At 41.3% G+C, this 22,335-nt stretch overlaps 1 protein-coding gene across 1 annotated transcript in view; it reads left to right on the forward strand.

The window, feature by feature from the left end:
- Positions 1 to 22,335, forward strand: part of ADCY2 (adenylate cyclase 2) — a 434,114-nt gene that overhangs the window by 107,732 nt on the left and 304,047 nt on the right. The window contains exon 3 of the mRNA XM_060146855.1: positions 450 to 611. Within this exon, the coding sequence (XP_060002838.1) occupies positions 450 to 611 (162 nt within the window). The remainder of the gene's footprint in view (positions 1 to 449; positions 612 to 22,335) is intronic.

Genomic DNA, 22,335 nt, shown 5'->3' on the forward strand with positions numbered 1-22,335 from the left:
GCCCCTCCTCTTGGCATCTGCTCCTACCAACTCCCCGCAGGTGGCAGCCATCCATTCTCCCTGAGTTTCCCGAAACAGTTTGACAGAAAACTTAAAGAATCCAGATGTGCGTTCTAAAGCACAGATACAAAACTCTGAGAGTTTAGGACCAGCTTTGCATCCATACCCATGAAGTGCTCAGATTCACCTAATGTCTGCAATAGTTTGGATACCAAAACTGAAAATCCCCAAATTTTGAAAAAGAACCTTTTTTCCCCTCCATCACAATAGTTAGTCCTTTTGTGTAACGCAGTGGATTTGTTTGAACATGCCCTCTTTTTGTTGTAATATTATTTCTTGAATGGCTGTGGTTCCTGGGGATCTGTGCAGCCTTTAATGGGAAGGAGAGGGGGAGCGTTTGGGAACAGGCATTCTCTGTGACTCTCACTATCCTTCCTCCCCACCTGTAGGTGTCATTCTTCCTCTTCATCATCTTCGTGGTGTACACCATGCTGCCCTTCAACATGAGAGATGCCATCATCGCCAGTGTCCTTACCTCCTCTTCCCACACCATCGTGCTGAGCATCTGCCTGTCTGCAATGCCGGGGGCCAAGGAGCACCTGGTCTGGCAGGTAGGTGCACCTCCACCTCTGCAGGGTGACCACACCTGTTCAAGGTGTGACTGTTGGCTGGTACCTGGCAGGTGCTCCAGGTCTGCTCGCTGATGTTGACCCTGAGTGTCGCTAATGGGTAGCCAGCCACTGCCCCCTCTCTGCAGTGGAATCAGCAGTCACTTAGCAATTAGCAACAGTGAAAATTGGAAATGGCAGTTCCATTTTGCTGATTGATGGTTAAAAGCTGTTATTATACATTGTAATTTAGTACTCTTAGTTTTAAGAGTTAGAGTGAAACAACTTATATAATTAAATTCATAATTCTCCCCCATCTCTCTCTGAGAGATTTCCAAAACCCCGTCTTTACAGAGGACAGAAGAGCTCTCTATTTCTTAATCCTCTGGCAAGTCCAAGGACATAAAAAATAGTTCTTTAAAATGCCTCAACAGCAAATTTAGCTTTACTGCTAAGTGGCATTCCAGCGAAGCCTTCCTATTTAATTAGTTAAAAGCATTTAAAAAACCATTTAATTTCCTGTTACATACATCCGTAGACATGAGGGGCAGTGGTTTGCACTTACTCTTAACAGTCTCTTTTTTACCTGTAAAAAGTGTGCTTTATTTTGCTGTGTTGGAATCAAATGTAACAAATGCAGCCAGTGTGCAGAATGCAGCGGGGCTGAGAGGAGTAGTTATGAACACCACTGTCGTTGAAAAGGGGATTTTAGACGTGGGTCACTTGAGCCCTGAGGGTCTCAGAAACCGGTTTGTCCTTCACTTGAAGGAATGTTTTACTTGGAAACTTGAGATGGAAATGGAGGCTTACCCTTGGGTCTGTAGTAATTGCCCTTAGTTGGAAAGCGTTCTAGGGACGCCTTTTCTCAATACTCGTCTCTGAGCGCTCATAACAAACATTCATTAAGCGTAGCCTGAGCACTTGTGAAATGTCCTCTGTGGGCACCGAGTGAGGGTAAAGCTCCTGATCTGGCACAGTGGTGCCCGTTTCCCAGACTTGTTTGGACGTTACTAAGAAGCATCCCCTCCAGGAAGTGGAGGGAACTATGTCTTTCCTGTGACGGAGCAGAGTAGTCACATCAGTAACCTGCATCGCCAGAGACACGCACGGTGGCTGGTCAGTAACTAATCAACTGAAAGAGAAGGTGGGTGTTTTATTAAAAGATGAAACAATCCAGCTGTGCCTGGGATGAGGTGGAAGAAGTGTTCCTTTTTACACGAGTCCTGCCCCAGCTTTTACTTGCTTTTTCTACCTTTCACAGTCTCCCATGAGGATATTCATGGGACATTTCTCCTTTCTCCCATAAATTCCATTCTTCCACCCTCCCTTTAGTGGGGCCATTAGGCTCAACCTTAGGTAGTCACATTCAGGTCAGGGTGATGGGTATGGTTTTCGTAGGAATGAGTACATAATAATTTATGTAAGAATATTATGTAACAATAATAATTTGCTCTGCCAGTTTACACTATAGAAATCACTACAGGAAAGTCCTGGTCACACAGGCAACAGGGCACTCATACATATTTCACTGCTCATGGCATCTTGCTGGTCGTGGGTTACCGTGGAACACATACCTTGAACATTTTGTACCTATTTTTTCTGCCCCTTCATGAATAAAGAAAGTATCTGCTGGTGCAGATGCAATAGAAAAAACATCTGGGAAATGAGGATTATGCTACCTGCCTGTGAAGATCAAATGGGGTTTAAAAAAAAAAAAAAGGAAAAAAAGAAGTGATTTACAAAGAACCAGGCATATTTTAGATATCAAGTACTATACTGAGGTTTTTTGTTTTTTTTTTTAGCACTGTTATTTTCTTGCATTGGTTAAAAAAAAAAAGTGGAAAGAATGTAATCTTAAATTTTTATTTACTCAAGTTCCAAAACCAACAAAGAAAAATACTTCTTATCAGTGGACAGGCAGAGATAGGATAATGATAGGATAATTCTAGAATAGCAAAAGAATAACATTCTTTATTCCATAAGAATAATGTTGAAAGGAACAGAAGAATATAAAGTCAGGTTTCCATCACTTCAGAAGTAATTTCACAGTGATTTCAGGAATGAGAATTCATTCTCAGGCTATGACCTATCATCTACTTGAGGAAATTTATTTAATACCTGAAAATTGTGGATGATGTCTCCTAACACATTTAAACACAAAGTATAATTCCTAATACATTTATAGATCTGCCAGTACATTGAAAATCCAGTATGGATAATTTTTTCCCCTAAGCCTTTCAAGGATAGGTTGCCTCCAGATGTGTTGCTCTGTTGCCTCCAGCTGCTTTGGTGTGGACTTCCTATAATACCATGCTCCTACATAACCATAATGCAGCTATCAAAACTGGAAATGTGCATTGTTTAATTCCTGACGTTCTGGTTCCTCCAGCTTTCCCAGTAATGTCCTTTACAGAACAAGAGCCCATGCATTGCACTTTGTTCTTAAGTCTCTTTGGTCTCCTTCTGGATGGAACAGTTCCTTTGGCTTTTATTAACGCTTTTGAAGGTTGCAGGCCAGTTATTTTCTAAGATGTCCTTTAACATGGGGGGTCCAGTGTTTCCTCATGAATAGATTAAAGTTATGCATTTTGGCAGGAATCTCAGAAGGGTTGGTGTGTCCTCATCACGTCTATCAGGGGCGTGTACGTCTACTTTGTCCCATTATTGTCAGTGGTCATTACTATCAGTGTGCTGTCCACCAGCCTTTTCCACTTTGAAATTACTCTTTTCCTCTTTGTCATTAGTACATATTTTGTGGAGAGGTGCTTTGAAACTATGCAAATATTCTGTTTCTCATCAAACTTTTAATATATTTATTTGCTTGTTTGTATCTGCGTAGTCTGATGTTCAGTAGATTATAAACCACTGCTGTCACTGTTTATTTTGATGCCCATATTATCTCAGATTTGTCCAGGTGCCTCTCCAAGCTGTACCTTTGACTTGTCCCTGTGATTCTTTGAGCATTTCCTCAATTTCTGGCACAAGCTATTTTGGGTTCCTCTTGTGCCCTCCCTGACCTAACCCTAAAATCAGCCATCCCTCCAAGGAGCCCTAGTTCTTTTTGGTGAAGAATGACATTTAGTGGCAAGATCTGGGCTTTAGGACTTTCCCTTGCCATTGGGGTGTCAGTACTCCAAGTGCTTTGCATCTCCATTTATTTTTATATCTGCCTACATCTTAAACAGCATGACTTCACACTGATATTTCCATTTCCACTCCAGCATAAGTTTTATGCCAGTTTTCTCTCTTTCCATTGTGGCTCCCTTGACCAACAGTGAAAAATATTTAGCTCTCATGATCCTAAATATATTTATTTATTTGATGAAACCCTGCATGTAACCAGTCTCCTGTTGCAACTGTCAGCCCCTCCCCCTGCCCTCTCACTTGAGACAGCTTCCTTCCCCCATCCCCATGTCCCGTTCCCCCAGCTGGAGCTCTGAAACCCAGTCCATGAGAGGGTGTCCCCTCCGGCAGCTGGGGCTCTGACACCCAGTCCACGAGAGGGTATCCCCTCCCCCAGCTCAGGCTGTGCACTTGACTTTGCCCAGTGTAGGAACTCCACACACCCAGCCCAGCTTTGTCATCTTGGGTGAGTTTCGCTTCCCCCGTCCCCTGTTGGTGCAGACGCTTCTCTTCTCTGCCTCACCTGAGGGCCGGGCACTCAGTTATTCAGGAGGGAAGGAAAAGGACAAGAAGAGAAGGGGTAGAGGATGAGCCCGGAAGAGGAAGACAGCAAACACATTTTGAACAGACTTTATTTGTAGAAGAGGAAGAGATTCTTTTCAGTTACTTTGTGTGATTCCCTTTGTACTGTACTGGTCTTGGCACCTTTTCTTCTAACTCTTTTCTGTCTTTGTTTCCTAACTGGATTTCAAAGAAAAGCTTTTCTGGAATCTGAGATTATTAAGGGGATCTGGAATCCTTAATAACCAAGGGAATAAATTATTTTGATGTTAGGAAACTTAAAAGCAGTTTTGTACTGTCTATGTAAGAAGGATACTTTGTTTGCCTATCACGAATTTAGCAGAGGTACAAAGCCCTTAACAATTTATGGTTAACAAGAAAATAAGAATTTTGCCTGTATCAGTAGGATAGCATGCGTTTGACGGAAAGTTCCACAAAAGCAGCAAGGAGTCTTTTTTGCCTATGATTATATCACGTCAGAGGGAGACTGAGGCTAGGAAAGCACGATGAAACTTCCCACCTCATACCATGGTGCCTGCCTCCTGCTTGGGCCCTGGGAGGAAGGGTGGCAGCTATGCAGCCATTAGACAAGGTTAGGGATCTGGGTAGGTGTCCTGCCTCCCAGACTGGGGCAGCTGGCCCATCAGTCAGGAGCCCAGTCCATCCTGCAGCCTGTGTTTGTGTAGCACTTACTCCATTTTAAATATGCACCTTGTCTGTTCTTCATTTGTTAAACTTCTGTAGGTCAGGTACACTGTCAGCAGGGTACTGAACCATCATCAAGGAATTTCCAAATATTCCTATTCACATATTACAATTGCATTTTGTATTTGAAATTTACTTAATTTTTTTAATGTATTTATTTCCTTGGTATTCTTAGCATGGTCTGAATTTTCATTTTCTGTATGTTTTATTTTCCCGTGAGAGAGGGAGGAATTTGAATATAGATTTCTTTCACAAGCAGGTTATATGAGAATCCATATTTATTAAAGAAGATAAGCCAGGCAGTGCATATTGATTTTCTAACAGGATTACTCATATTTCAGAGAAATTTTATAGGATTCCTTTATGCAGTGGATACTTTAATATATTTAAGTTGTGATATAATTTGAAAAATTTTCATTTGGACCTAAAATAGAAAATATAGCCTGTCATCTATGGCAAGTGTGCAATCGTAGTAACGCAGATTTGTTACATAACTGATTCATTTTCAGTATAATTCAGGAACTGTATATTGGAGTCTGGAATTAAATTGCATTTAGGATCTAATCTGAGAAGCTCAAAGGAGAAACAGCACGTTACCAGCTGCCCAGTTTCTGGCTGTGGAAGAGACGAATTGTTAGGAATTTGGATCTCTGTTCTTGCGGTTTTGTCTTTAGAGAAGCTCAGGATATTAATATTTTCCAAAGAGGGGAAAAGAGACTGTATCACTCTTCATTCTGTGTAGCATCCAGCTATTGATTATGATCTGTATCCTATTTGAACAAGGTATCATTTATCTGTTCTAAAGACATTATAATTTGGAAGGAGTGGGGTAAGCATAGAGAAGAGGTTAAAAACAGGAAAGTACCTAATGTGACTGTGTCCTGAAGCAAATCAAAACGCACTTCACAGTTCTGTTCTCCTTTTGCCTTCCTTACCCTTCCCCCAGCTGGACAGATAAACCTCATTCTCCTCTAAATGACAGGAACTTCGCACCATCATCGCATCAGAGAGAGTTTTGTAGGGCAAGTGAACAACAAAACGAAAATTAGCACTTCCCTGCAGGATGCCAAATCATTTAAAAATGCTCTGGCAATTTTAAGAATGTTTGAGGGAACCCTCCTACACTCTTAGTGGGAATGTAAATTGGTGCAGTCACTATGGAGAACAGTATGGAGGTTCCTTTAAAAAACTAAAAATAGAACTACCATATGATCCTGCAGTCCCACTCCTGGGCATATATCCAGAGAAAACTATAACTCAAAAAGATACATGCACCCCAATGTTCATAGCAGCACTACTTACAATAGCCAGGACATGGAAGCAACCTAAATGTCCATCGTGAGATGAATGGGTAAAGCAGATGTTGTGTATATATAATGGCATATTACTCAGCCATAAAAAAGAATGAAATAATACCATTTGCAGCAACATGGAAGGACCCAGAGATTATCATACTGAATGAAGTAAGTCAGAGCAAGACAAATATCATATGATGTCTCCGTATATGTGGAATCTGAAAAAATAATACAAGTGAACTTATTTACAAAACAGAAATAGACCCACAGACATAGAAAATAAACTTATGGTGACCAAAGGGGAAAGGAGGAGAGGGAGGGATAAATTAAGAATTTGGGATTAACAGAAACACACTCCTATATGTAAAATAGATAACTGATAACTGATAAAATACCTACTGTATAGCATAGGGAACCATATTCAATATCTTGCAATAACCCTATAATGAAAAATAATCTGAAAAAGAATAGATATATGCATATTCATATACATAAAACTGAATCACTTTGCTGTATACCTGAAACTAACCCAACATTGTAAATCAACTATACTTCAATAAAAAAAAAAGTGTCTGAGACAGAGAAGCTTCACGTTGGTAGTTAACTATTTGACTCTAATGATGGAATGAGACCTAAGTTTATTTTCCAACATTTGTGAACCTGTTTTGGGGAGGAGATAGAAGGAACAGAGGTAAACGGAAGCCCTTTCAGACTATGAGTTTTGTCTTGGAGATTTGATCAAAGGAGCATGAAAAAGGATTTCTCTAAAAATGAAAAATGCCATCGATCCCCCAACAGCTGTCTCTATCCTCTTCTTGAACCTGTCATCTGAATTCTGTACTTTCTGTTCATTCAAAGCAATGGATTCATGTCAGATGACTTACATCATTACAGATTGATTAAATGTCAGCTGAATGGCATGTTCCACTGGCTGACATCTTGACAGGTGGTTTTCCTAGTACTTTCACCAATCCATGCATTTTTGTTACAGTATATACAAAGATCTGAGGCTCTGTCCATTCCAAATTTTTATTTTTGAGGATAGTTTGTGAAAGATACTGATTTCTAGTCATTTATTAAACCATCAATGATGCTTTTTATTTTTTAATTATTATTTGAAGCAAACAGACCACTTTTTTTTTAACATCTTTATTGGAGTATAATTGCTTTACAATGTTGTGCTAGTAATGATACTTTTTAAAACCCTTAGTGGACAGTGAGAAAGTCAGCAACCCCTATGGGGAGTCACACGAGACAGACTCCTTCTAGGTACTTACAGGTCAAACGATGAATCTGCTAAGTTGTGTGAACTTGAGAGAGTAATATATCTGCAGCTTGACTTTAGCGAGAACTTTGCTCTGGTCCTAAGGTATCTCTTTAAAGAGTAGAGAGAAACCCAACGAAACTCCATTGGTGCAATGGAGAGAGGATGTACAGATAGTCACTGGGAGACATTCTAAGGGCAGACAGGGCTGGGGATGCTCCTAGTTACCTGTAAAGTGGAAGTAATAATAACAATGCCTTCTTCCTAGGACAGCAGAGATGATTGGATGAGATGATAAATGAAAAGGACTTAACTGGACCAGGTGCACAGTTAGCATCAGTTAGTAAACATCAAGTGTTGATAACAATAACTGCATAGTGATAGAACTACAACATCCTCATTATGTTTGTGGAATGCAGTGACCTGGACAGGCTAAGGGAGGGGACGTACTTTCTATCCATTTTTGCAGCAATAATCACAGCGTGCCCTCTTTGAGAATGATGTACATCAAATTTGCTTTCCCCGGGAGATGTGAGTTCCTGCCGGCCAGACTCTGGGTTCATCACTTTTGCTGTCCTTCTCAGCAGCTCATGAATGGCATGTCAGAGAGTATGAGATGGTGGACACAGCAAGCACTTTGGTCTCAGATGGAATCTGGGCTTGGATTCAGTTTCTCCCACTTTATAGCTGTGCGTCGTGGACATGAAGGTGGACCACCCGGAGCCCCCTCAAAGAAAGACTGATTGTCCAGCTCTTCGGGGTGTTGGTAACAGCTGGCTTTCCATCCTTAGTCCCTTCCAGGCTGCCTCAGCTGCACAGAGCTGCCAGCCCAAGGTCATGACTTTCCAAGGGCGGGCCACATCCATGACTGATCGAGGTGGGGGGCCCAATGCAAGACAATTCTGATTGGCCATTTCAGCGCCACAGCTTCGGTGAGTCTGTCTGAAGTTGTCAGGCCTGCATCCCAGCCCAACTTCTCCCTCTGCCAAGTCCCAAGTCTTTCCCTCCGCTTGGGCATTGATCCGAAGGGCGCTCCCTACTAAACACCCAGCTCTGTTTCATATGTGCTTCCTGGAAAACCAAACTGCAGCATCGCATAAACTTGGCCTAAGTCTTTAGTTTACTCAGTTTTCTCATCTCTAAAATGGCAGCAGTAACACCAACCTCCCTAGAACGTTGCTGGCCTTGGTGCTGATTAGATGACCTGGTGTATAGGAAGAACCTGTTGTTAGGCTGGCCTTGTCCTCAGTCCTCAGTAAACAGTAGACAGCAGCAGCAGCGGTAATATAGTCTAAATGACTTTTATAGAAGCTGAGATAAATGGAACATGAAAATGCTTTGAGGATATATGTTAATAATCAAAGTCCAAATGACCTATGGAACTGAGTAGGGCAAAAGTTGCATCATACATACGTAAGACCCTCAGAGCCCAGGTCTGGACTGGTTGACCATCCCGTAGAATGTCCTCTGCAGACTCAAGGCAGTGAGATTCATCCTGGTGAGATGCTAGAAGCCCACACTACACTGATGAGTGAAGTTTGGAAGTTCAGCTAATACCTGGGAACCTGTGCTTCTGTAGGTTAGTAAGACACCAGCTTTTGGAGACCCAAGAGACGACTCAACCCTTGTCAGGAGTGAGAAGGAGGTGTTTATAGTATCACTTGCCAGTTGGACATCTTGAGCTCTTTCCCTGGAGTATTTGTTCCCTGGAGAAGCCCACTCCTGTTCCCCAGCCAACCTTGGGGATTGCTCATTTGGACCAGCCAATGGTACTGTGATACATTGGATCAGACCATCCTGCATCTCAGCTTTGTGGTCCTGGACACCTGCATGTATACAGCTCCATCTCTTTGCATCACTCCTTCCACCCCCTCAGCTGAGATACTGTATTGGTTTCCTAATGCTGCTGAAAAAATTACCACAAACTTAGGTGCTTTAAACAACAGCAATTGCTAAATTCTGGAGTTTATCATCTCACAAAAATCAAAACCAAGCTGTGGCAGAGTTGGTCCCCTGGAGGCTCTGAGTGAGAAGGTTTTTATACCTCTTTCCTAGCTTCTGGTGGTTGCCAGAAATCCTCGGTGTACCTTGGCTTTTGGGGCTTCAAAACTCCCTTCTTTTCCTCCATCTTTACGTGGCCTTCTCTTCGTGTCTGTGCATCTTGTCCCATTCTTATAGGGACACTGGCCATTGTCTTTAGGGCCCACTCTGATGATCTCAAAGCAACATCCTTAATTTAATTACGTCTGCAAAGACCCTTATGCCAAAAAAAAAAAAGGTAGTATTCTGAGGTTCCTAGTGGACATAACTTGGGGGCTCGTATTCAACCCGCTCCCGATACCAACCTCCACAGATGGACAGCAGTTCCACTCCTCTCCTTCATGGCTTGCTACAGACCCTCCATGTATTCTCCAAGACCAGAGAGTCCATGGGGCTCCCCTTCACTTGACTACTCAGGTATTACTAAGCTCTATGGTGTGCAACATACGAAGATACCTCCTTGGAAGATATTTATGGTAACACATAGGAAAATAAAGCAAAACTAGAAGGATTTAGAGTGAGGAAACATATGGGAATTCCACTCTTGCTTAAACAAAACTCTCATCCATAAGGCAATCAACAAGGATTCCTGAGGAACGGTTGCAGACAGGTAGGGGAACTAAACATCTGCCATTGGCTTTTTGCCCCATTTTTAAAAATAGGTGATGGGGTCACTTTTTTTAAAAAAAGTTGAGATAAAGGTTTCAAAAGGTTTTCAGTGAATATGCTTCTTCCAACCACTCTAAAGTTTCTCATTGTTTGTAGTAATTTTGCATTTGACCCTTCTAGGATTTCGAGGTATATAATCACATCATTTTCAAGTAAATCTTTACTTTCTGATTTTTATAGCCACCTTTTCTTTCCAATTGCTTTGCCTAGTACCTCTAGAAAAAGGTCGACAGTAATGTGGTGATAGTAGACACACTTGTCTGTTTTTTTATTTAGTAGAGTTGACGTTTGTCCTTTAAACAACATGCTGGCATTTGGGTTAAGTTAAATAAATGTTATAATTTGAAGGAAGTAACCATGTATTCCTACTTACAGACATTTTCTTTTTTCTTTTTCTTTTCTTTAAAGATTGATCTTGAAGTTTATCAAAAGAGTTTCTAAAAAAAATTACCCGTGGGCAAGACTGTATGATTTCTTCCCTTTTATAATATTGAATGATTCTTGAATCTGGAATTAGCTCAGTAGGTCATGTTGTGTTTTTATCTAATTTTCTGCTTGATTCTTTTGACTAATAAATTATGAGGGGTTTTGGATCTGTTTTGACAATAATAAGAGCAAACACAGGCAGCACTGGCCATGGGCCAGGGATGATTCTGAGTGCTTCACTCATGAGTGACCATTTTCCATCTCAAATGTTTATTTAGATTAAAGATCATCCCCTTTTTTTCTGTGCAGATTCTTCTGTTTAGATTTACTTTCTTTTCTGGGGTGTTTTTCTCAAAGATATACTCTTATAAATGCAGTCTCTTTCATCTAAGGTTGCAATTATATTTTATAGAGTGATCTCTTTTCATAGTTTCAATTACTTCTGTTCTGATGTTTACTTTTCCCTGGTTAGTTTCTTATTCTTGGGATTTGTCCTTTCTCTATTAACTCCTGAGTCATCTAGCAAATTTTTAAATTTATTTTTCTTTATTTCTCCAAGGAATGAGTTTTGGATATATTTATTATTTTTATTGAATTTCTGTTTTTTTTTTAATTTCAGATTTTTTCTTTGTTAATTCCTTACATTAATTTTCTTTGGTTTTGTTTTGGTTTTTATTTTGAACTTCTTGTGTTAGATGCTTAATCAATTTATTTTTTCTCTCATATTTATGTAAATACTGAAGGCTATACATTTTCCTCTGGAGCCTGCTTTAGCTCTGTGCTTTATATGTGCTCATCATCATTATTTTCTAGATATTTTGCTGATTTGGTTTGAATTTCTTTTGTTATACAAGAAAAACGTTTGCTGTTGTTTTGATGATTGTGGATTTTTCCCTTCTGTTTTTGTTATTAATTTTAGCCTTTTTTGCGTTAAGATTAGATAACTGTCTATGTTATTTCTACTTTTTAGAATTTATTAAGGTCGTTGTTTGGTAATCTAAGACCAGCCTGAATTTCTCTTTTCCCTTACAAAATTGATCTTTCTACCTGGTTGCCCAATGGACTTCTTTATTTTTGAAGTCCAGCAACTTTACTGCTATTTGATGTTTTATTAATACTTTGCATTTACTCTACTATTTTTCAGAGTGCCCCCCCCCCTTTTTTTTTTTTTTTTTGCGGTACACGGGCCTCTCACTGCTGTGGCCTCTCCCATCGTGGAGCACAGGCTCCAGACGCGCAGGCTCAGCAGCCACGGCTCACGGACCCAGCCGCTCCGCGGCACGTGGAATCCTCCCGGACCGGGGCATGAACCCACGTCCCCTGCATCGGCAGGAGGACTCTCAACCACTGTGCCACCAGGGAAGCCCCAGAGTGCCCTTTTAACATGAACTAAATACTACTACTGCTACTGCCAGTCATTCTCATCATTAGCACTAGAACTCTCTGAGCACTTGTGGGGGTGAATCACTGTATTAAATGGCATTCAAGTCACTGTGTTCTTATAGCCACACAAACGCTAACTGACAGAATCTCCTACCTCAGAGTGGGACTGCTTCCTGCCATACTCCTAGTGATGCCATTCCTTCTGGAGCCTATAGCCTCCTGAACATCCTGAATCCAAGAGGGCTCCCCGCAGTATTCCTACAATTGCAAAACAGGGACCTGGCTTTTACAGGCCCCTCACCCTGAGGTGCATCTCTGCTTCCTTTCTGAATCTACAGCCTCCTTTAAGGGGGGTCTCTTAGAGTGTCTTTTCTTGGTTTCCCACCTCTGGGTCCTGCTTACATTTAGTAGCCCTCACACCCACTTTGGAGTCTGGAGTTTCTACTGATCTTCTAATTTTGTCAAAAATATAAATTACCTATGCATTTCCTGTGCTCTTTGGTGTTCTGGATAATTTTTAGGAAAAGAAGAAGAATTGTAATCTTTGTGGGTCAAACTGGAAATATTTAGTTTTTAACCTTTTCTTTAGTTTCTTAAAAATTCACCTTCTATGCCATACCTAAGCCTCAAACTCTAGATCAAGGCATTGACCAAAAATGGGAAGGGAAAGCAGAAAATAACAGATGAAGAGTTTAAACAGAGTTTTATTTATAATATAGAATATTTTCCTAAGATTCCTAGCCATGGCTTGGTGTATTAATTAGCTCAGGCTGCTGTAACGAAATGGCATAGACTGGGTGGCTTAAACAACAGAAATTTATTTTCTCACAGTTCTGGATATTGGCAGTCTGAGATTAGGGTACCAGAATGGGTTCTAGTGATGGCTCTCTTCCTGACTGGCAGATAGCTGCCTTCTCACTGTGCTCTTACATAGCAGGGAGAGAGGAAGAGGGAAAGAGAAAGAGGGAGAGGCAGACGGAGAGAGAAAGGGAGAGGAACAGGGAGGGAGCAAGCTCTGTTGTCTTTTCTTATAAGGACACTAAAATTAGACCAGATCAGGGCTCCACTCTTAGGTCTCCATTTAATCCGAATTCCATCATCACTCTCAGTGCAGTCACACTGGGAGTTAGGGCCTCGACGTGTGAATTCATGTGGGGTGGGGGGACACAGTTCCAATAATTGGTTTGTCTGGTTTACTAAAAGTTTAGCAAGTCTGAGTCTCAGTGTTGTTCAAACCACTCATGATGCCACCGAGCCTTCTGTTCTAATCCTGGACATTCCTGCTCTCCTTTCGTCCTTTGACCTGTTCTGCTGGGAGAGAGACCCGAGTAGACCAGAAGTAGAGTTGAGGTGGTGAAGGGACCCATGTCCTCGGCTCCTCACGGACCAGTGGGGAATCACTGATCTGGGGATGAAGGCTGAGGTGGTGGGAACCTTCCCCATGGTCCCATCCTCTCCTGCTCTGTGTTATTATTATGACTTTCCACAGGAATCCTCACATCATATTTCATGATGCTTATTTGTCTGTATGTCCTTCTGTCACATGTTCCCTGGGCCTTGATATGAGCTTTTGAGACCTGTGGCAGGAACCAGAGCTTTTAAATATTTTTATTTGTCCCAGCACCGGGGGTACATAATGTTAAATGGATGCCTGCATGAATAGACACATGAGGGATGGAATGAATAGGCACACACACGCATGACCAGGTGTAGCAGCATTGTAAGCATCCGTGTGCCTTGGACAGCACCCATCGAGGGGGACAGTGGGCAGTCCTTTCTCTTTGCACTGTCTCTGAGCATGACTGCTGGGTCAGGTAGTGGTGCCCTTTAAAGAGAATCAGGAAGAGTGAAAACAGCCCCGACGTCCTCAAACTTTTATTTTATCCTTTTGTTTTCTTCAAGATAAGTCAGATCCTCACATGAATTTTAAATAAGTTTTAAATCAAGCTTACTGTATTATAGAGGAATCAGAGGAAAGATACAAAGATGACTGAAGAATTAGGAAACTGGATATACAAAGGGAAGTTCAAGATTGGGATTACTCATCACTGACAGAAAAATGAGGTGAACCTGAACTGGCTCCAGGGATATTGACATGATCCATAGGAACAGTAGGCTGGATGCTTGAGTCCAGCAGCCCCTGTGCACTTGGTTACTGAACCCATAGAGATCATCATATTTTAGCTAGTTAATGAGGCAGAGAAGGTCACTGATTTGGGTTCCTATTAATTGAGAAATAAAGACATTTTCAAAAATCCTGAAGACACTGAGGACGTTAATCTGAAGTAAACTGCCTTACACATACCTCTGGAAGTTTGGTCAAGGAAGTACTTAGTGCTTCAAGCTACAGGTTATACTGTGATCTAAACCTCTGGTTTAAGGTTTCTTTTGAAGTGGTCTTTTTAAAAAAAATATTTACTTATTTATTATTTATTTTGGCTGCATCGGGTCTTCGTTGCAGCACTCGGGATCTTCATTGCGGCGTGCAGACTCTTTAGTTGTGGCATGCCTGTGGGGATCTAGTTCCCCGACCTGGGATCGAACCCGGGCCCCCTGCATTGAGAGCATGGAGTCTTACCCACTGGACCACCAGGGGAGTCCCTAAGGTTTCTTAACAGGTCGATGACTGCTTCTCTTGACTGAGCACCAAGGAAGTTCTGTAGGCAGAGCTAGGCTTTCATTTGGAAGATCTTCTAGTCTTTCCCTGCCAAAGAGTATCTGGATTCTTAGCAAACTCTTCTTATTATGGGGTGAAAGTTTTGTGTCCCAGACACAGAGGTTCTCGGGTGGACCAGTCACTTGTGAACACATTTGGTGGTTGTGAGATTGGAGGTGACAGTTGTTGAGACAGAGGTGGGTGGATCCCAGCAGAGATTAGGAGGTGGTGAATTGAAGAACCTCACCTGTGCAGGTGGGATGCACTGTCATTACTATTGTCTCCTGGCAAATCCTGCAGAGTTGGTTCATTAGTATTTGGTTCACTTGATTATCATTTTAATTACCTCTCTTAGAGAACCTTCTCAGATGACTCTAGGAATTGGGATCTTCTGACTGTAAACATCAATATTTCATGGCAAATCAATTTCCCCACATTTTTAGTTCTTTTTGTTGCATGATCTTCTGTGTATCAAAACCCATTCTGGATATTTCCCTCTACTGTGGTTTACCTTTACTACTCATCTAACAGCTTTTTGGACTTTTGAGGAGTTTGGGTCTGTTTTTTCTTATAAATAAGTCTTCATGACCTAGAAAGAATGACACAGTTTTTTCCTTTCCTTTCCTTAACTCTATCTCATATGGAATTTAAATAATTTTTTGGATTTGGATAAAAAGACGAGGAAGGTGTGTAGAAATTTTACCCTGGTGTTGCATTCTTATGGAAGATCTTAAGAACTGTTTTGAGCTTATCTTTTGGATCAGTTTAAGATTCTCATTTCTTATTTAACATGTTTTAAAATCTAATATTTATAACATCCACAAAGTAGAAAAGTATTTCCATTTCTTCCCGGCCTTTTGAGTTGCATATAATGTAAGAATCATTTTGATGATCTCTGGTTCCAGGTCTCAGTGAATGTTTGCCTTCGGTATTAGTCAAAAGTCACTTTCCTAAACTTTTCATCCTACTGCCTCTGCCCTGGATGCATCACTTACTCCTGGGGGTGCTGCAGGAGATGCTGGCTTGGCTCCGGGCCTGACCCACAGCTCTCCAAGGCATCATTCTAAAACTCAAGTCTGCCTTCATAATCCTTCAATGGTTCTCATTCCCTGCAGAACAAATAACCCAGATCTCTTGGGATAGTGCGCTAGGCCCTGTAGCACCCACAGCCTCGCCCCACCCCTTCCCACCAGCCTCAGCTCTGCAGCGGCTGAGCCACTTGCAGGTACCTGATTGTGCTTTGCCTCCTCTCATGTCAGTGCTGTTACATCTGTTTTGTCCTCTGTCTGCAGCATCCTCCTGTTATCACCTGTCCAGTGCCTGAGAACGAGCCAGGTGTCCCCTGCAGAAAGTCCTCCATGGCCCATGAACTTGTCCCAGGAGCCCAAGTTTGGGCTCTTGGAGCCCAGCCATCATGCACCTCTCATCTCAAGTGCACTGGATCTCTTTTCTGACTCCTGTACTTCCTGGATGCTCCTTGTAGAAGGGACTTTTTCTTTGCTCTCTCCAGGCATGCAGATGTTTCCCAGATACATAGAATGCCTCTGTTCCCCATATCTGATCTTAAGAACCTCAAGCTTACTAGGAAAGCTTACTTGTATGCTGCACTAGCAAAAGCAGTTAAATCCTTTTGCTGAGTCCCCCAGAATGAAAAGATATGTTTCCCCTTTTCAAAGACAGGATGATGCATAATGGAAAAAGCTTTAATTCTGGAGCCAGAAAGACTTGAGCTCAAATCCCAGTTGTACATAAATTGGTTGTACAAATTTTAGCAAGTAACTTAGCTTCTCTGAGCATCTGTTTACTTATCTGTAAGTAAAGAGGGCCAAGGACAGAACTGGACCGAGGATTAGTGACCATGTGTCAATAATTCCTGGCGAGTGCTTGGCCTATGTTAAGTGTTCAATAAATGGAAGCCATTATGGCTATGATTATGGCTTTCTGCGTTTTCTCTCTCTCTCTGGCTTACTTTTTGTTGTTTTTCAGTAACGCACATATAATCAACCTTTAAAGTTAGCAGAGAACTTCTTCCTGAGGTATTTAAATGGGTGAAAACATTCAACATCCAGAAAGATATTCCAGGATGATATTTTAGAACAGTTAATGGAAGAATCATATAAACCTTAAGGGGAACCCATATAACCCTCTACCAATTAGATCAACAGTGAAATGTCCAAAACTGTAGAAAACCATTATGCAGTATGAGAGGTGATTTAAGAGGTAGCTTTCAAAACTAATTTCTTTAATAACAGTAAGTTTAATTAACTTGTAGTATTACAATTGTAATATTACAAATCAATTAAATTGTAGTATTTTTACTAATCAGATTATAATTTTAGTAAATCTGTTTCTTGTAAATTTAGAGAACTTATTAATGTCAATTGCAAGTTCATCAATCTATCCAGAAGATGTATTTTGTGTAACTGCTGCATTCCAGTCCTTTTCTAAGTGCTTCCAGGATGAGCATGATGTAAAACAAGAAAACCTCAGGCACCTTAACATCTACTAGGAGACCTGTAAGTAACATTGAGAAACAGAAATGCAGGTTCATAGCAGTTTACAAAGGGTGGTGATTGTGTCCTCTGTAATAGAATTCTTCACCAACAATTTACCATAGTCAAGACATCTGCAGTCCTGGATTCTGCATTTAGAACTTAGAAGGTGATTTAAAGTGATACCAAGTCTCTCCTGTCACTCAACTGTGAGATGGTCAGTTGGATTTACGAGTACGACCAAGAGCAACAAAGAAAGGCCTGTGTATGTTGTAGAACAGGGGTTCTCAGTCTTTCTATGGGAAGGACCACAGAGTAAATATTTTCGAATTTTCGGGCCATCTGGTCTCAGTGGCAACTGCTCAACTTTGCTCGCTGTAGCCTGCAAACACCTATGAATAACATGCAAGCAAATAGATGTGGCGGTGAGCCAATACAACTTTATTTACAAAATCAGACTCGGCATATTGACTCATTGTAGAATAATAACTAGAAATCTTATTTTCACTCTAACTATAATAATTTATCACCCCACAAAATACTTACATGCCTCTGCTGCTCCATTCACTTAAACGTAGTTTGTTATTTTTCAGAAATTTGTAATATGCAACTTCCAAAGCCACCCTTTCTCAGAAATAGACCTCCATCTTGTTGTTCTGTGAACCCTGTAAGAGGCCTCACTTGTGTCACATCCCTGGTGAACATGAGGTTAATTTTTATTTCATTGGTCTCAACACCTCCACTACTGATGTAAGACTCAGGATTTTTCTCCTTTTCCCATCACTTATTTCTGTGGTGCCCTGGATGTGTCTCAACATCTTCTGCTGGATTTTGAGCAGATACTTCAGAGTTCATGTAACACAGTTAATATTTTTCAACAATGTGTCACTGACTGGGAAATTCAGGCATACATGCCATACATTTTTCAGCTTGCAGGGTCCTGCTAAAAATTTCCCCCGAAGAGTCTTCCAAAAGAGTAAAATAAAAATGTCCCAGGGTATACCGATCAGCACTTCTTACAGCTCGTAGCCTGGCTGGATCTCTGTTTTACAAAGACAGCTGCTGCTGAAACAAGACTGCACATACTGCTGAAGGAATGTTGATGCTTAATGTTTCTGCACATTTCTACCTCTGCTTCTCTCTCTCTCTTTTTTTTTTTTTTTTTTTTTTTTTTTTATTAAGTCAAATTGAGGGAAGGCTTAAGGGAAGATAAGAACCTTCTTAGGAGAAAAGACGCTTAAGGATTTTCATTCCGTCCTTTGGGGTCTTCCCAGCAATCTGCTTATTTAGCTGTCAGGTTTCACTCTCTGGGCTGAGAATTTCCCCTAGTGCTGTGTTTCACTTGTTTATAGTCAAGTCTCCTGACTAGTGTGCAGGATACAGTTACATAAGCATCAGTTATTTGATCCCTTTCCACTTGCAGCTGTTTGCATTTCTCTTTTCTTGAAAGAACCACAAGTGATTCTCAGTGAGTTCGGCTTCTGACCCCATCCATTCTCACGGGGTCTTAAAAGATTGTTGAGACATTTTGTTTAGAACGTCTGAAAATTTAGCCTGCAGGATTTTCATGGTCTGCCCAAAGCTGGCATCTAAAAATAAAATTTAAGCTGACTGGCAGCATGAGAAGTGCCCACATCAGCAGATGGTATGAAATGCAAGGCTTGTAAAATGAAAATATATGCGGGAAAATACAAAACTCCTTCCCATTTATTAAAGGTCTGATGGGAACACAAGCTCTTCATAGATGCAGTGGGCTGTTAGATTGGGAGATATTGGAGACAGAAGAACCCTGTATTTTAGCAAGGCGCTTGATGAGATCCTGCCTGAGGTCTTTAGGATGAGACAGAGAAACAGGGTCTGGGAACGCAGTGCCACCCAGAGGGTTCGTCCCTGACAGAGCAGGCAGACCCAGTGTGCCCAGCAGTGTGAAAGGAAGTATTCAGGTGTACTCTGCAGGGTCAACCATGCCTCTGCCTGTCCCACATTTTAAATCAAAGGCTTGTTTGGTGACAGAGGTGATGCCAAGAGCAGCCCTAGAACAATGTCGATGACATGAGTCTGGAGGAGATACTGGATAGAATGCAAGTAGAATAAAGAGTCGAAAGCAATTTTGTCTAATTAGAACATGTGACAAATCACTTAAGATTAGATTGATTTTGAATGCATGAGGGTCAAAAGGTGATCTGCATAAGCAAAAAAGGGAAGAAGCATAAAGTAACAGAATTTCTCATGACGAAGAATGTTAAGGATCTTAGCTGTCTGCAAGTTGTATGTGATTGGTTTAAGCTGGGGCAGAACAGTGACTTCTCCCGAGCAAGAGCATGTGATGTGTGTCCACATCAAACAAAAGAAAGTAATAATATCAATGGAAATAGCTCTGTCTTCATGTCTTTTACTGAGAAATGCATTTCCAGAAAATGGGTTGATAATAACTAATGGATGAACATTTACTATTTCATTGAGTTGAGTTAACTAACATCTACTTTCCCAAGCATCTTGACTCAGTCAACCTTTCCCTACTACTGAGAGGAACCTGAGAATGGGAGTGGCAGCAGGGGGCTCAGAGTTGCCCAGCTTGCAAATGGCAAGTGTGGATGGGATTCAGGCCCAGGCCTCTAACCACTACGGAATTCTCTGAACATGTTCTCCCACCCCCACGGTTATGAACCATGAAATAGAAGACTCAGCTTTCCCAGAGATCACATGATGAAAGGAGAATTGTAGGCGATTTTCTTGACTTTCATGGCAGACTGAGGAGGAATTAAAATTTTGACACAGGGTCCATGATCATTTAAATGAAAGACAGTGAAAGCATCACCAAAAGAATGGGTCTTTTCAAAGCCTAGGGTTGAACCATCCCCACTGTTGATGGTCGATTATATCTGGGAAGCAGGCATATGTGTACATAATCACCTTTTGTGACAGTGACAGTGAGAAGACACAGACAGGGACGGAGGAGAGAACGCTGACCCGGGAACATGGGAACGTGGGCTCTGGGCCCAGCTCCACCACTAAGGAAGCAGCCTTGTGACTCCAGCCCTTGGACCCACCCAAGGGCCCTAATCTGTGAAATGAGGGGCTTGGAGAAAATGATCCCGATTGCTCTTCCAGCTCTATTCTTTTATGATTATGTAAACAAAGTGCAAAGCATCTGTGTAAAAACTGTTCTGTAAAATAATGAAAGGGAAAAGAGCGGGCCTACTGAGAAGTAAAAGGTTTCTGGTGATGGTGTGGTTGTGAAATGGGGCTCAGGTGTTTGTTATGAGGCAGTGCGGAGAAAATTCAGTTAGAAGAAGTGTTGACTGTGGGTTTCCGACTGGAAAGACTTCAATACACATTCTTTTTCCAGATGCAGACACAAGTCACTTCGAGCTCTCTTTCTTCTTGCTTTCTGTATTTGTTTTTTAATGAAAAAGAAACAAAAAAAAACTCAAGAAGAACGATCAGTTCTTGGAACTTGGAATCAGGTCTTGGAACGACCCTTGGAAACTCAGAAACCTGTATGTGAAACGAGCGTGGCTTGATAGATCAGAGAACAGATGTGCAGGCAGCAAAGTGATGCCACACAGGCTCCTAATCTTAAGGACCACTTCCTTGGTCCCTCCATGGAATTCTCCAGAGCTTTTCACCCAGTGGCAATTTCCAAAACTGTAGGCTTTTATCAATTTGTTTATCAATTTGTTTGTTATCACCACGCTGGTTTAGACTCTGATTCAATAATCCAACTGGGAAGTAGAAACAGCATAATTCTTTTAAATGCAAAGATACTGCACCATATAAAACAAATACATTATAAATCCCTCCAGTTATTCTAAATTGTTGGTTAACCAGATAGAAGTCTATCAATTTTATTGATCTTTTCAAACAACCATATTTGATTTTTATGGATTTTTTTCTATCATTACCTGATTTTAATTCCATTAATTTCTGCTCTAATTTTATCTCCTTCCTTCTACTTGCTTTGTGTCTAATTTTCTCTTCTTTCTCTAATTTCCCAGATGAAAGCTTATGTCATATATAATAGATCTTCTTTTCTAACATTCAAATTTAATACTATAAATTTCCCTCTAAGCACTGTGCTTGCTGCATCTCACAAATTTTGACAGGTGGAATTTTTGTTTTCATTTTGTTCAGGTTGATTTTATCACCTGGGATGTGGTCTATTGCGGTGAATTTTCCACGTGTTTCTGAGAAGAACTTGTTTTCTGCTGTTGTACGATGGTGTGTTCTATAAGTGCCAACAAGGTCAAATCGATTGATCCTGTGGTTCAGGTCCTTTTTACCGTTAATGATTTTTACGCTGACTTGGTGTATCCATTACTGAGAGAGGGATATGAAGTCACCAACTATGATAGTGGAGTTGTCTCTTCTTTCAGTCCTATCAGTTTTTGCCTCATATGTTTTGACTCTCTGTTGTTGTTGGATATGCATTTAGGATTATTATTTATTCTTGGAGAATTCACTCTTTTCCATTATGTGTGGTTCCTCTTTGTCCTTGATAATCTTCCTTATCCTGAAGTCTGTTTTATCGAAGTTGCTCTGACTATGGCAGCTCTCTTTTGATTGAACACTGTGTTTCAGACAGTGTTCTCCGTGAAAACAGAACCATTAGGAGATACACACACACACACACACACACACACACACACACACACACACACACACACACACACACACACACACACACAGAGTTTATACCAAGACAGTTACCGATTCCCCTCACACACATGAAGCTGATTGAGGTTCAGGAGCACATATCATATTAGATTCCCCTTCTTTCAAAACCAGCTGAGAGATACACTCAGGACTCAGAGAGACGGGGGTCCATTAGGACCACAGAGCAGGTGAGCTTGCTAGCACTTCACCTCATCCTTTTCCACTCCCCACCTGGGTCTGACCGCTTCCCCTGGAGGAAGAGCCCACCCACCAGAACCTGTGCTCCCTTTCATAGGAAGATCCCACAGAGCCAGGGAGGATTGCTGAGGTGAGCAGACAGTATTTTTTCCTAGAGCTGCTGTAAAAAGTAACCACAAATTTGGTGGCTTAAAATACTTAATTTTATTCTCCCCCAGTGCCAGAGGTCTTAAAAGGATGCAATCCACTCCACTGGGGA

Source organism: Lagenorhynchus albirostris, chromosome 3, assembly GCF_949774975.1.
Source record: "Lagenorhynchus albirostris chromosome 3, mLagAlb1.1, whole genome shotgun sequence".
In the NCBI taxonomy this organism is placed as follows: Eukaryota; Metazoa; Chordata; class Mammalia; order Artiodactyla; family Delphinidae; genus Lagenorhynchus; species Lagenorhynchus albirostris.